We start from the raw sequence: 15,524 nt of genomic DNA on the forward strand, positions 1-15,524 counted from the left end.
AAAAAAAGGATAAAACGTAAATGGCCACTGCATTTTCTATCTTGCATCTTTCTAGACTGTTTTAAAATAGTTACAAAATTTCTCCAGGAAATATGAAATCCTACTATTTTGTGATTATTCAAACAAATATAAATATAATTCCAGGGGATGGCGCTGTTACGAATGCTGGAAACATTTTTAGGAAAACAAGGATTTCGTAAAGGTCTTCAGGTATGTCGTCATGGCAACACATTTCTCAAACATCACTTTTCCTCTATAACTGAATAATTTATTCATTTAACTTTGACCCGTGATAGTTGCTAAATGTTTGACATCATATTTTCTTTGCTGTTATCTATTTTCTTGGATACGGTTGATTTTGTCAGTATTTCTATCCATTTACTTTCGTATTGTGGTTGCTCGTATATACGAAACCGCTTCAGAGTTATTTGTAATTTTAGAGATAGTGTATAAATACAGCAGTTGCCCCATTTCAGAGGTAACCCAGATTTGTTTTACATGCCCGGTGTATCTCACTGGAACATGAGATCTCGGTTATTGAAATCTCATCTAAAATACCTTGTATCGAACTTTCGAGCTCTATACATAACTAATTAAGTGCGCTACAACTGAGTCAAGCGCGGTAAATAGGCTGTTAATTCTACATATTATGTACGTATTGAGGGTTAAATATTAACATTTCTCTCTTTGTAAAAAATAATGATCGGGGGTTTGAGTTTAATTTTTCTCCAGAAATGTTCGTCTTGTAAATGACCTAAAAAAGCTGGTATACAAACTTCATGTTAGTTGGCCTTAATTAACATGAGTATAAATAATTAAGATGTGTTGTGTTTCTTATATTGTTTCACCATATACTTTATGTTGTCAAGTTATTTCCCTTACAATTTTTAAAAGAATTGATTGTATCACTAAAACGGAAACACATTCTTCCCCGTTTATGTCAATTAAAGCGAAAACGAATACGAAAATTTCATTCAGCATTAAACATGTTAAAACAATGTTTATAGCCTAAACAAATCCAAAGTAAAGTGTGTGACACTGGTTTACTCGACAACCTTTTATCAAAACCACTCGTATTTAGAGACTTTTTCATTAAATCACATTCTACCTGCTTTTTTATGGACTTATCACTTGATAATCATATTTGAAACTAAAGATAACTTGTATGTGAAAAAAGGGTTCTGCTTATCAAGGTAGCAACCTACCTATTATTAACGATAATTGATTTTTATTTTGGAATAATGTTCTTTATTATATACCTATAAACCAAATATTGATGTAATAAAAAGTGTATTTTAATCTTCCGTATTTTCACTGTTACAATTTATTTTTCACGACAGAGAAACATATTTCCCGTATTTTCCACTGGTGTCTTGCCGGACTACTTTCTTCTAAATTCAGCCAATTCACAAAATTAGAAAGGGATTCTTCCTTTTCATAAGGTTAAAAAAGAGCAAAAAATATATAATAAACAGAAAATTTAGTTTATTTTTTTCTGTTATTATACGGGATTTATTTTCATCTTGTAGTATGAAAATTATCATATATCACTTGTGGCTTCTGCCACTCGTGAAATATTTATTTTCATACCACTTGATGAAAATAAATACCGTATTTTAAGAAGAAATAGAGGATATTCAAGTTTCTTCTATAAATACAGGATTAATTTTCATCGAGAGGTATGAAAATAAATATTTCACGATTGGCAGTAGTCAAATACTGGAAATATATTTCACTTTCACTGCAATGAAAAATAGATTTATATATTGAAAATACGGGAAACAAAAATACGCATTTTATTTCATCAATATTTCTCAATATTTCATTTGTAAGTATATAATAATATAAAATAAACTTGGATATCCTTTATTCATTGGCATTTTCTAGTGTTGTATATTATTTATTACTTATTGTAAATTTACAGTCATACGTAATGAAATACAAATTTGCCAATGCGGAAATGTCGGAATTGTGGGAAACATTCACGGAGGTGAGTTATTTATATACAGTGAGTGATATCAGATATATATCACTGGATATTTAATGTCCAAGCATCACAATAAATATTATGTGTTTATCTTAACGTTCATTGGTTAAAATGTCATTTATTTTATCAACTCACTTGTTTGTTCGGTATTAAACGTACGTTCGGCATTAGATGCCCCCGCTTTACATTGAGCATATACCGATTAAAATGTCTATCAACAACATCTTTAAAATACTTGCGTAGCAAATTATCATTCTAAATTTCAAGGATTATTGTAAAATAAGAGAGTTACAGCGTATATGTTACGTTAGCAAAAGAAAATTGTTGAATAAGGTCATCATTATATTTTTCCTGTGTCAAAATCAACTTACTTCCGGTTCCCCCCGGTTTCAGGCCGCTAATAGTTCATTGAAAATCGGCGAGATAATGGACACGTGGACTAGACAGATGGGCTATCCTGTCATAAATATAATATCAGACGGTGATCACTATATTCTCAACCAGACAAGATTCCTCATAAACACACAGACGGACAAACATGACATCATAGAATCCGATTACGGGTATATATACTAAATTATCCGTCTTTTTATGATTTTTTTACGTTTAACGTCAAACGTCAGTGCATATAAACGTTGTACCTCATAGTTTTAACATTTGATGTTGCTTAGACGATAAAGGTTTTTTTCCCTTTTTTATTCTTCTTCCGAAAAGTTTAATACTTATTTTACGGAAAATACCGAAAAATACCGAACTGTCATTTTTTATTAAATCAAAATTTACGACACTCAAACAGTACATTAGTTTATATTTTTCCATGACTGTGCTTTAATTCAGTTTTATTATAGACATAGAACTAGAACTATAAATATGAGACATTATCGGAACAATGTTAACAAAATATGTGTATGTGTACAAACTATACGGAAATACACGATGATTACCGGAGAATGCCGAACTTCATATGATCTAATGATTTATTATGTTTTAGATATAGATGGTACGTCCCGTTCACATACATGACACAGGAGGATACTGAACCTAAACTTCAGTGGCTTAAAATGGGTCCAGGTAAATCAAACCAGGTTTCTTATATTAAATCAAAGCAACCATTTTAGTGCAATTCATCTTTAAAGCTGCACGCCTCCAGATGATCCAAAATATTTCAAGAAAATCAATTATGAAAAAAACGAAAATAAGAAAGGTAAAAACATACAAGATCCAAGCTATATTTTACAAGTTATGTGCGGTTTAACACTGATTTTTCAGTGTTTTATCACCACATTTCTACCGCGTTACAAATGCAGAAATGCATGTTTTTGCATATGTTGACCACTTTTTGGTAATTTACTTGGATGGTAAGTATTTAAATTACTTTATTTGTTCACCTTACATTATTTTACTTTTAAATACATTCCCAAAACTTTTATGAAAATTAACATGAATCTGGAGGCATGCTGCTTTAATGTCTTGCACTTAAGGATGTAAGTTTGTGTAATCTACAAATCTTAGAAAGTCTTACACACAATACAAAGTCATTCTTTAACCAGTCTTACAGTAATGTATGTCTAAGTTTTGGTTGTAATTAATGCAAGTCATATGCCAGTTTTGTCCATCGGTTCAAGCAAGCCTTTAATTTAGCTAATTTATATTTTGTGTATAAAGTCTGCAGAAGGGAAACCCGAGTCCTCATGGCGAGGGCTTTAATAAGTTCGAAGGCTTCTTCCGTAATGCACTTCAGTGTTGTTATATTTTTCTTGTCCTTCGGGAATCCAGCACTTTTAAGTATTGAGAATTGAGTACAGGTAAAGTCGGTGCTAGGGGGCGTGAGGGATGTTGCACTTTTTCATTGCCTCTTATGTACAGACTCAATTAAAACGAGTCTGCAATTCTCATGTAACTTTGCTGTTTTAAAAGCTTCCAAGGGATTGATTTTTCCCAGATATTATGTTCAATTATGTTAAATAAGTATGTAAGCAAGTATTATTTGAATCTAGCTTGAAAGTGTATATGTGAGTTTATATATGAGTTTATACTTCAATGATTATTTAATTGTGTTTTTTTAAAGGACTGATAAAGAAATCATCTGACGGTTGGATTTTAGGAAATATAAATTACGGTGGATTTTATCGTGTGAATTATGAGCTGGAAATGTGGCAGCGGCTTTCTGAACAACTGAATATAAATCATAGGGTAACAATAATATAATTATGTTGATAGTTTTTTTAAGATATTTTAGAGATAATTTATGCTGCAAAACGTAATCGATAATTACATGACAAACTTTATAACATTAAATTATTATTTCTTACACAAGAATGGCTGTACAGTTTTGAATTGTCTTTGATAGGCAAGTTCTAAAAAAAAATTGTTAAAGAATGTTTTCATACATGTTATTTATAAAATAACATGTCAGCTGATTTTTGTTGTTGATGCTGCTGTTTTTTTAATATGTGCATGCGTGTGGGGGTATTTTGTTTATTTTTTTTTTTTATTTTTTTTTTTTTTCATTTTTTTTAATGGGGGTGTTTTTGTTTATTATTCAGACGTATAAAGTTCACTTTATAATGTACGAAGTGAAAATGTGCACGGGTGTATTGAAGTGTTTGCTGTAATAAAGTGAAGCAAGAAAACTTTTGTAAATTATAAATGATGTAGGTATTATATTTTGTTCTATTTCAGGTAATTAGTCCTCCAAATAGGGCGGGGCTTATCGGAGATGCTTTTAATCTTGCAAGGTATACCAATTATATTTCAATTATGACAGGTATATCAATTATATAAGTTCTATAGATTATAATTCAATCATTTCAGTTATATCAATTATATGATATTTATATCAATTAAATAAAATAACTAAAGCAGATATCTTGTTTTATTTCAGTTGATTTATTTAGCTTTAAATTACTATACAATACAATACAATACAATACAATACAATACAATACAATACAATGCAATGCAATGCAATGTAATACAATACGATACAATACAATACAATACAATGCAATGTAATGTAATGCAATGCAATGCAATGCAAAAAATGTATTTAGCTTGAAAATACCGTGATATATTTATGATAATTATCCGAATGATTGTTATTTGAAATACGTTTAAATCCGCTACTTAAAAAATGACCAGTAATGTGTTTACGTTTTAAAGAGGTAGAACCTTAAGCATTTGGTCACATCTCCTATTATAAATGCCTGTGGTTTTTTTCGTTTCTATTTTAGGCGATATTTTTTATAATTTTTTTTTACAATCAACGAAAACATTCAATGGTTATAATTAATATAATTAATTTGGTTTTAAGTTACACAGACATATTAGGGATTGTTATTTGCCACAACACACTTTAACTTGAACTGCGTCACGACAAAACCAACATAGTGCGTTTGCTACCAGCATGGATCCAGACCAGCCTGTGCATCCGCACAGTCTGATCAGGATCCATGCTGTTCGCTACCAGTTTCTCTACTTGTAATAGGGTTTGTAAGCGAACAGCATGGATCCTGATCAGACTGCGCGGATGTGCAGGCTGGTCTTGATCCATGCTGGTCGCAAACCCATTATGTTGGTTTTGTCATGACGCGACTCATTTGGTTAAATAATTTCAGAGCATCACTACTGGACTATGGACTGGCTTTAAAACTGACCACTTACCTACGTCACGAGGAAAATTATGTGCCATGGAAAGCTTTCTTCGATTGTATAGAGTTTATACGTGGAATGTTGTCTAAAGAGAGTGCCTACGTGGCTCTCGAGGTAAAACTACAATATTATAGTTAGTTTGCTCGAACTCGGATCACTCGAATACCTCCCTTCGCTCGAACTCATCACACAGCCCCGGAAAATCCCTGTATATAATATATAGGGATTTTCGCGGACATTGCAAAGAGTTCGAGCGAAGGGAGGTTTTCGATATTATATATAAGGATTTTCCCGGACAGTGAGATGAGTTCGAGCGAATGAAGGTATTCGAGTGATCCGGGTTCGAGCGAACGAAGTTTAACTGTATTTTGAAAATTATTCTATGAAATTTGTGTTTTACAAAGCTTTAAGATACGATTGTTTGAATTCTGTTTGTTTGTTTTTACTTGTTTGTCTTGGTCAAGTGCAATATGTAAATTTGCATCGATATTTCAGCCGTTAAAGGCACATAGTTATCATGACCAATTCGTTACACTTGTTAAAAAGAACAGCCTTAAGGTAAAATTATAGTTATGAATGTAAGGGATATATAAAGCATGTGACCAAATTGTTTGAGTCAGTCGGTAATATCATATAATATTTTACAGAACACACTTCATGTGTAAAAAAATGTGTGTAATATCATCGATGCACTTAAGTTACTGAGGGAGGCGATTTCATTGCACTTTTGTTAGTTTGATATAAATATAGATCAGAAAAAATATGTGTCTTCATATAAAAATAAGGTACTTATATTTATTTTCAGAAATATATTGCAGAACTTATTGCACCAGTGTTTGACAAAATAGGTATAAATGATAAAGGAACTCTCCCAGAGATGTGAGTTAACTTTTACATAACGAAATGTTTCTTTTATAATTGAGCCGCGCCACGACAAATCCAAAATAATGGGTTGCGACCAGCATGGATCCAGGCTGGTCTGGATCCATGCTGGTCGCAAATGCATTACGTTGGTTTTGTCGTGACACGTCTCAATTATGTTAAGTAAATTATACGAGGGTTGTTCATTTTAACTTTCTCATACCAGCTCTGCAAAACGCATTATGAAACACAATCGTATCTGTGTCTTTTATAATAAGATTTGATTCTGTTTATATTATACACAGTTATATATGTATTGCACATGTATATTATTAGTTATAAAGATTTTGACAGGTAATATGGTCCTAAATTAACGGTTGTTTGTAAATATGACCTTGTTTGTAAATATGACCTTGTTTGTAAATATGACCTTGTTTGTAAATATGACCTAGACCGATAGGCGAGGGTTATATTGCAACTAACCGTTTATATATGACCATATAACCTGTGAGAAGTATTTTTAACGAATTTATAATACAGAAAAAGTGAGATTTTTTCATAAATTGACAGCAGCAGTGTATATAAAACTATATAAACGTCACTATTATCCATTGAAAAGCGGCGTTATAAACTTGCATTATAATAGTTTATATAAAGTTTATAAACGCCGTGATTATCCAATGAAAATCGACGTAGCAACGTGCAGTATTATATAAAACTATCTACTTGAATTCTCAATAGTTTAGGGATGACAGAATAAAAACATTGTGCAGTAACGGAGTAAACAACAATAATAGAGTACAAACACCGGTAATGTTGTTAAGTCAACAGCAACGGAGTAAAATAACAGTAACGGAGTAAAAACAAGACATACAGAGAAAAAAACTTTTCTATTAAAACGTTCTCACCTGACATTTTCTTACAAAACTCAGTTTATTTGCTTTAGATATGTGAAACGTGTTTTATAACATATCGTTCTGTTTTTTATGTTTAACTTTTCTCACTTTTTTAAGGTACTTACGAAGATTGTTATTAAAGACCGGATGTGACTCGGGTGTTAAGGCGGCTATAAAATATGCTAAAGACCAGTTCCAGGCCTGGATGACAAACGGAACCAGGTATGAATTTTCATTAGCGGACTAACTGTATTTGATAATTTTCTTTGTGCATAATTATATAAATTGTTTAAAAAATTGCGCATTTTTTTATTTAAATATTAATTTTAAAAAGAATTACAATTACTATACATTTAGAGGTGGGGCTCAATCAGTGTGTGAAATAATCAATTACAGGTTTTTATTTGTTGGGGTCGTCAGACCAAACAAATAATGGTAGCGAAATTTCAGACCCTGATGTGCTTATTTGTAAAAACCGAAAGTAATCCAAATTCCTCGAAGCGCTTACTTCCCTTGATATGTACACTAAGACCGAAAAAGGGAGATCACTGCGTAAAAGATTGCCAAATGACAGGCGCATACAATTTCAAGCTTTCTCGGAGAAGAAAAAATTGGTCCTGATTGGTCGAAGATTTCTAATATTGTGTTATTCTTTATAGATATACATGCTTATATTAAGCTCCTTGATTATTTACATCAGTGTTTAACAACAGGTTTACTGTGAACAAAATATATCGAAATAAATAAGGGTTACAAACCCTAATTTAGAATAAGGTGGTTTTCTTCAAAATATAATCTTATACCTTCCCGTGGTCGAGGGGTTTACACGCTCGCTTTGGATGCGAGGGATTTCGAGTTCAAATCCTAGTTCAGGCAACTTTTCTTTTTAAATTAATTAGTCTTGTAGCCAATTTACTACCGTTACAACACTGTAACAGCATTGGTGGCACTATGCAAAAACAAATTGGTTTATAATCTCACAATCTTCACCTTTCTGACATTCTGAGACCCTAACAAATTCAGCACCTTCTGTTCTTTGATTTATATTTGCTAGGCATCTCTAAAAGAGTGGCGTCATGCACTTTCTGAATGACGTTATGCACTTTCAGAATGACGTCATCCACTTTTAAAAGGGTTCATGCTTCTTTCAGAATGAAGTCATACACTTTCAGAATGACGTCTTGCACTTTCATATGAATTATATAGCATCATAATAAAATATTTGTCCCGGATCTTTTTCAGACTTCCGACAGATTTCTCACAAGTTATTTACGCCGTCGGCGTAAGAGAAGGGAGTGTAGATGAATGGGATCATGTCTGGATAAAATCTCAACAAACAAATTCGCCGTCGGAACGAGAAATGTTGCTGGAGGCTCTAGCACATACACAAAAACCATGGCTTCTTTGGAGGTAAATAAAAAAACTAATGTAGATGATACTGAAGTTTTTCGATAAATATATGTTTTACTGCAGTGAAAAATAAAGTATTTCAGTGAAAATACGGAAAATAAACGTTTAGAATTAGGTAACTGATTGTAGCATTTATAAGATGACGTCGGTACTGGCTAACTGACGTCAATTATGGTTGACTTAGCCAATATTGAGTGATTGACGTCAACATCGTATTCCATCAATTTATTAATTGGTATTTAGTTTTCACGAACCTGTTTTTTGCAAGAAATAGTTTATAAGAATATCTAAATGATGAATTATTATTGGTTTTTAACAATATTTGAATTTGTTTTGAACAATGTAACCATGAAGATCAATCAATTTTAAATTACAACCAAATTTTCTTCCTGCTTTAAATAGGGGGAAAACAGTTGTATGTTTTATTTTTTCATAAATTCTATTTGAAGCATAGCGCATGCTCCGAGTAAAATCGTTTCCTGCTAAATAACTATGTTGTCAGATGTGAAGTATTTCCTATTTTTAGTAATTTAAACGAAGAGCAACAAAATGAAATGCCGACGTCAATTTGCAAGTATCATCCGTTGACGTTTATGACGTTCGAGCACGTGTGTTTTTTCTGTAATGTTATAAGAAGTAACACTTTATTAATTTCAAACCAATATCCGCATGTCCTGTTCGTGATTTTGCTAAATTGTTATCTTGAAATATTAATCCATTCATATCAAGTATGCTAATTGGGAATACAAAATGCTTATAACAATTATAATTGTTATATATACAAAGTTTGGAGATCAAAACATTGATTTTACAGCAAATATTAGATGATTCACTGAATAGAGGGTTTAATATTTAATATTTTCCGCTTGCATGTTTAACTTTCAAATAAAAAAGACGCCAACCAACAATATTCTTAAAATTCTGCACTTCACTTAATATATCAATTTCCGAAATATAAAGACATGAAGAACACTAAAGTCATAGAGTAATGAAGTATTATTTTATTTATACCAGGTATGCTAATTGGATATTTGATGTAGACAAGATTAAGATGCAAGATGTCCGATTGGTGATGAGTTACTTCTCTAACACGCCTCTAGGAAGAATGATAGCTTTACATTTTCTGATGACAAGATGGGACGATCTTAATGATAAGTGAGACTGTTTTCTAATTGAAACAATACTCTGTTTTGTCGTGTTTTAAATCGCGCTGACTCTATAGAGTTTGTATGGCGACTTTCCAGCAGTTTTATTCGTGTAATAAGACTTCAGGTGCCCGTTAAATCATTAGTTCGGGCACGAGCGGGCACCTGAGTTTAAGTTGAACCACCGGTCTTCTTTGTTTCGCGTTTTTATTAAGTGGCACTAGTGTATAAAGTTCGTATGGAGACTTTCCAGCAGTTTAATTGGTGGAATAAGACTTCAGGTGCCCGCTTATTCATTATTGCATGGCACGAGCGGATACCTTAGTAGAACCACCGACCATCCGTAAGTTCGCTGGATAGCTACTTTGCATTAAACAATTCAAAGTCCCGTGCGGGATTCGAACTTACAGCAAAGACAAGCCCGTTATTTTGGAGACAGCGACCGTAACAACTATGCAACGGAGGCAAAAACCATGTTGAATTTATTCATATGGCAGTCGAAAATAAAATAAAATATAATTCCCATTAAGAATTTCCTTATAATGCAAATAATCAGTGTATATTTCCATATCTAGTTATACTTTTTACGTTAAATACATCTAACCCCAATAATCAGTATATATTTTCATAGAATTATACTTGTTACGTATGAAAAAAGAGTGTGACATCATGAAATGTGTAGTTTAATTCATATTTATTAATAATTTAAGGTTTGGGGATGATACATTTATAATTCGAGAAATGATAGGGGAGGTAACTTCGTATGTTAACAGTGAATTTCAGCTTAACCAGGTAAGTATTATTCACTTTTATTAACCACGTTTTCAACGAAAACCGGGTTATTGTAATGCCGAAGTCGGCGGGCGGGCAGGCGTCAACTTTTGGTTTCCGCTCAAATACTTGAGTTTGCTTTGGCCTATTGACACCAAACTTGGTGTGTAGGTAGCTTATATCAAGAGGCAGCTTGGGATTGCTACCCAGGTGTCTGTGATCAAGGTCAAGGTCACTGTTACTAAAAATAGAAAATCAGTTTCCGCTCAATAACTTGAGTTTGCTTTGCCCTATTGACACCAAACTTGGTGTATGGATAGCTTATATCAAGAGGTAGCTTTGGATTGCTAACCAGGTGTCTGTCATCAAGGTCAAGGTCACTGTTACTAAAAATAGAAATTCAGTTTCAGCTCAATAACTTGAGTTTGCGTTGGCCTATTGACACCAAACTTGGTGTGTAGGTAGCTTATTTCAAGAGGCAGCTTGGGATTGCTACCCAGGTGTCTGTGATCAAGGTCAATGTCACTGTTACTAAAAATAGAAAATCAGTTTCCGCTCAATAACTTGAGTTTGCTTTGGCCTATTGACACCAAACTTGGTGTATGGATAGCATATATCAAGAGGCAGCTTGGGATTGCTATCCAGGTGTCTGTGATCAAGGACAAGGTCACTGTTACTAAAAATAGAAATTCAGTTTCTGCTCAATAACTTGAGTTTGCTTTGCCCTATTGACACCAAACTTGGTGTATGGATAGCTTATATCAAGAGGTAGCTTTGGATTGCTACCCAGGTGTCTGTCATCAAGGTCAAGGTCACTGTTACTAAAAATAGAAATTCAGTTTCAGCTCAATAACTTGAGTTTGCTTTGGCCTATTGACACCAAACTTGGTGTGTAGGTAGCTTATATCAAGAGGCAGCTTGGGATTGCTACCCAGGTGTCTGTGATCAAGGTCAAGGTCACTGTTACTAAAAATAGAAAATCAGTTTTCGCTCAATAACTTGAGTTTGCTTTGGCCTATTGACACCTATCTTGTTATATGGTTAGCGTATATCAAGAGGCAGCTTGGGATTGCTATCCAGGTGTCTGTGATCAAGGACAAGGTCACTGTTACTAAAAATAGAAATTCAGTTTCTGCTCAATAACTTGAGTTTGCTTTGCCCTATTGACACCAAACATGGTATATGGATAGCTTATATCAAGAGGTAGCTTTGGATTGCTACCCAGGTGTCTGTCATCAAGGTCAAGGTCACTGTTACTAAAAATAGAAATTCAGTTTTAGCTCAATAACTTGAGTTTGCTTTGCCCTATTGACACCAAACTTGGTGTATGGATAGCTTATATATCAAGAGGCAGCTTGGGATTGCTATCCAGTTGTCTGTGATCAAGGTCAAGGTCACTGTTACTAAAAATAGAAATTCAGTTTCCGCTCAATAACTTGAGTTAGCTTTGGCCTATTGACACCTAACTTGTTATATGGATAGCGTATATCAACAGGCAGCTTTGGCTTGCTACCCAGGTGTCTGTGATCAAGGTCAAGGTCACTGTTACTAAAAATAGAAATTCAGTTTCCGCTCAATAACTTGAGTTTGCTTTGCCCTATTGACAACAAACTTAATGAATGGATAGCTTATATCAAGAGGCAGCTTGGGATTGCTACCCAGGTGTCTGTGATCAAGGTTAATGTATTTAGTTTTCATGTTATACCTTGAGTTTGCTTTGACCTTTTGCCACCAAACTTGCTGAGTGGCAGCTTTTGATTGCCACTAAGGTATCTGGGAGCAAGTTCAAGGTCATTTGCTTACAATAGAATTTTCAGCTTCTACTCAATAATTTCAGTGCTTTTTGGCCTATTGATTGCTGTCACATCAAAACTTGGTCGTTGAAAACCTGGTTTTCGTCGCATTGCGGCGCTTCATGTATTCTGGATGATTTGCTTTATTTTTTAAGTGACACAGATAATGTATAATATATAATGTTCAAACCTCAGTTTCATTTAGATGCGGCATTCTAACACTCATTAATACGGACATTTGTTAAATTTAACTAAATTTTATTAAACATTTTTATTATTTACTGAATTAAATCAAGCATCACAATAACATTCGCTCAATTTTCATGTTTTATATATCTGTCTGAATGAACTTATACCGTTTATTATGGTGGCTGATTTGGTACACTTTGCGCGTTGCGTTGTCGATAGCGACAACACAACGTATATCGTTGTCGCACTGTCGTCTTGTCGCAAGCGAAACACGCCAAAAACGGGGCGTGGTCGTGCGGCGCGATGTCGCCTTGTCGCTCGGCTTTATATATACAAATAGCCAATCCTTCGATGTGAGCCGAGCGACAATGTGACATCGCGACAACACGCCGCACGACAACGCGCCGTTTGCTGTGGTTCGTTTACGACAGGACGAGAAGACGACAGTGCGACAATGCGCTGTTTGGCGCCTTGTCGTGCTGTCGCAAGCTATAAAACGATTCACAAACATTTTCCAAATCAGCCATCAAAGTTTATGGTTAATAATTAATCAAAATAAGTCTGACCTACTAAAATGTATCCTGTTTGCATGACCTTGACCTATATCTAAATAATGATATTATTTATATTTAAGCTGGAGCAGTTATTTAAGATGAAGCCCCCAAAAGGTGCGAAAAAAGGTGCCGATAGCGCCCTGGCTCTAATAAGGTAAATACTGAAAATTGAAAGAAAAAAAAACGTTTCTTCACCCTTATTCTCTCATAGACGTAAATGTATACATGAGAGTGTTGTTATTGAAAATGTTTTTAATAATCTATTTGTTGTACATAATTTTATTATTGATTTTATAAGCGAGGAGATGTAGAATAAAAGAAATATTGTTCAAATTGAATATAAGTTTCTATTATAAAACATTAATAGCGGACACGGCTTTAGCGAATTCCGGTTAAGAAGAACACTTCTTTTTGCCTTTTTGTTTTCACTTGAAAAAAAAACATGATTTTAGGGAACAAAATCTTAAGGAATGACAAATATCGCTTATTTTTGTCAAATTTATATGGTTATAACTATCAAACACCAAAATAAATGCTTGTAAATTTGCCATATATTTTCTACTTTCGTTTTCGTCGGCACAGGATAAATAATAATTATATGTGATTGTTTGTTTGATTGTGTTTTACGACACAGTATAGGTCATATGGCGGCGTTACAGTTTTACTGGTGGTGTAAGACCTCAGGTGCCCTTTCGTGCATTATTTCAGGCAGGAGCGAGTACCTGAGTAGAACCGCCAACGTTCCGTAAGCAGGCTGAATAGCTTTCTCACACGAAATAATCCAAAGTCCCTGTCGGGATTCGAACCCACAGTGGTGAGAGGCACGTCGTTTGAAGTCAACGACCTTAACCATTCGGGCACGGACACCATAAAACTATGATTGTAATATATCAGAAGATGTTTTGTAAAGTAAGTTCAACAAATTGTTTTAAAGTGAACATCTGGAGAGCCAAAGACTGGCGGAAAATGCGAAGACTGACGGAAAATGCCGAAGAAGGGCGAAAAATGCCGAAGGGTTGCGATTTCTCGGCTATATTTATAAATAATAACCGGAGTTTGACAAGAAAAGGCCAAAAAGATGCGATTGTTGCAAACGTTGTATATTTTAAACTCTTCAATATTTTTTCATTATTTTTCAGGGCAAACATTGGATGGATGGAAAAGAATTACAAATCTATCGAATCTTGGTTAAACGCCAATGTGGAGAGTAGTTTTTAAATTGTAAAATTCAGATATTTTTAAACTCTATATCTAAATATTCAGACATTTTTTATTTGATATATTATTGTCTGTGAAATTGTTGAATTTTGTGTGACTATTATAGAGTATTTTTGTGACGACACAGTTGGTTTATTGGTTGTCACTCACATCTTGTCACATGTTAAAGTACGGAAGACTGGTAGGGACATGCTAACTTCTAGAATTCATCAATTACTAGTAAATTTAACGAATGAATTCAAGATTTCAAAATGTTGAATCCCTGAATTCACTTTGTCAACTTCATTAATTCACGATTTCACCTTCGCGAATTCACGATTTAAACTTCATTAATTAAAATTCATGAATTGACATTTTGAACTTTATCATGATAACTACATGAACTCACGATTTTAAATTTATGAATTTTAATTTTTTTGCATACACGCTTTCAGCTTAACGAATTTCTGCTTGTGAATTCATATATTTGAAAAAGTTATATTGACATGTTAAAATCGCGAATTCATTGACTCGAAATTGTGGAGTTGTGAAAATCGTGAATTCTTAAATAAATGTTGGTGAAATCGGGAATTCATGAAGCTGAAATTGAAAATTCGTGAAGCTGACGTCATGAATATGAATTAGCGAAGCTAGTGACTCAAAAAAAGTTTATAAGCGTGCATTTCTTATATTTACATAATATGCATGGATTTCTTCATCAAACAAATTGTTAGGTTGAGATACAATGTAATGTGTAGAATCAATGTAAAAAGGTGAGAATCGATGTCAAATTTATTATCAATGTAAAATTTAGTATCAATGTAAATTCTATTATCAATATAAAGTTGAGAACAAATGTAAAGAGTTGAAAATCAATGTTGGGAATCAATGTAAAGAGTTGAAAATCAATGTTTAGTTAAGATTCAGTGTTAGGTTGAACATTAATGTAAAGTTGAAAATCAATATAAAGTTTATAATCGATTTAAAGTTTAGAACCAATGTAAAGTTGAGAATCAATGTAAAGTTGGGAATCAATGTAAAGTTGAGAATCAATGTTAAGTTTATAATCG

General features: G+C 33.4%; 1 protein-coding gene across 1 annotated transcript in view; it reads left to right on the plus strand.

Moving 5' to 3' along the window:
* The window catches only part of LOC132714123 (glutamyl aminopeptidase-like), a 39,987-nt gene extending 25,064 nt beyond the window's left edge, over positions 1-14,923 (plus strand). Inside the window, exons 8-21 of the mRNA XM_060696874.1 lie at positions 145-210; positions 1,925-1,990; positions 2,381-2,550; positions 2,979-3,058; positions 4,056-4,180; positions 4,670-4,725; positions 5,605-5,752; positions 6,444-6,517; positions 7,513-7,617; positions 8,638-8,805; positions 9,820-9,960; positions 10,661-10,742; positions 13,338-13,411; positions 14,397-14,923. Of these exons, the coding sequence (XP_060552857.1) occupies positions 145-210; positions 1,925-1,990; positions 2,381-2,550; positions 2,979-3,058; positions 4,056-4,180; positions 4,670-4,725; positions 5,605-5,752; positions 6,444-6,517; positions 7,513-7,617; positions 8,638-8,805; positions 9,820-9,960; positions 10,661-10,742; positions 13,338-13,411; positions 14,397-14,475 (1,434 nt within the window). The 3' untranslated portion in view covers positions 14,476-14,923. The remainder of the gene's footprint in view (positions 1-144; positions 211-1,924; positions 1,991-2,380; positions 2,551-2,978; positions 3,059-4,055; positions 4,181-4,669; positions 4,726-5,604; positions 5,753-6,443; positions 6,518-7,512; positions 7,618-8,637; positions 8,806-9,819; positions 9,961-10,660; positions 10,743-13,337; positions 13,412-14,396) is intronic.
* The last annotated feature ends 601 nt before the right edge of the window (positions 14,924-15,524 follow it).

This window comes from Ruditapes philippinarum, unplaced genomic scaffold, assembly GCF_026571515.1.
Source record: "Ruditapes philippinarum isolate M1 unplaced genomic scaffold, ASM2657151v2 ctg3742_1_1_1_1, whole genome shotgun sequence".
Lineage (NCBI taxonomy): Eukaryota > Metazoa > Mollusca > Bivalvia > Venerida > Veneridae > Ruditapes > Ruditapes philippinarum.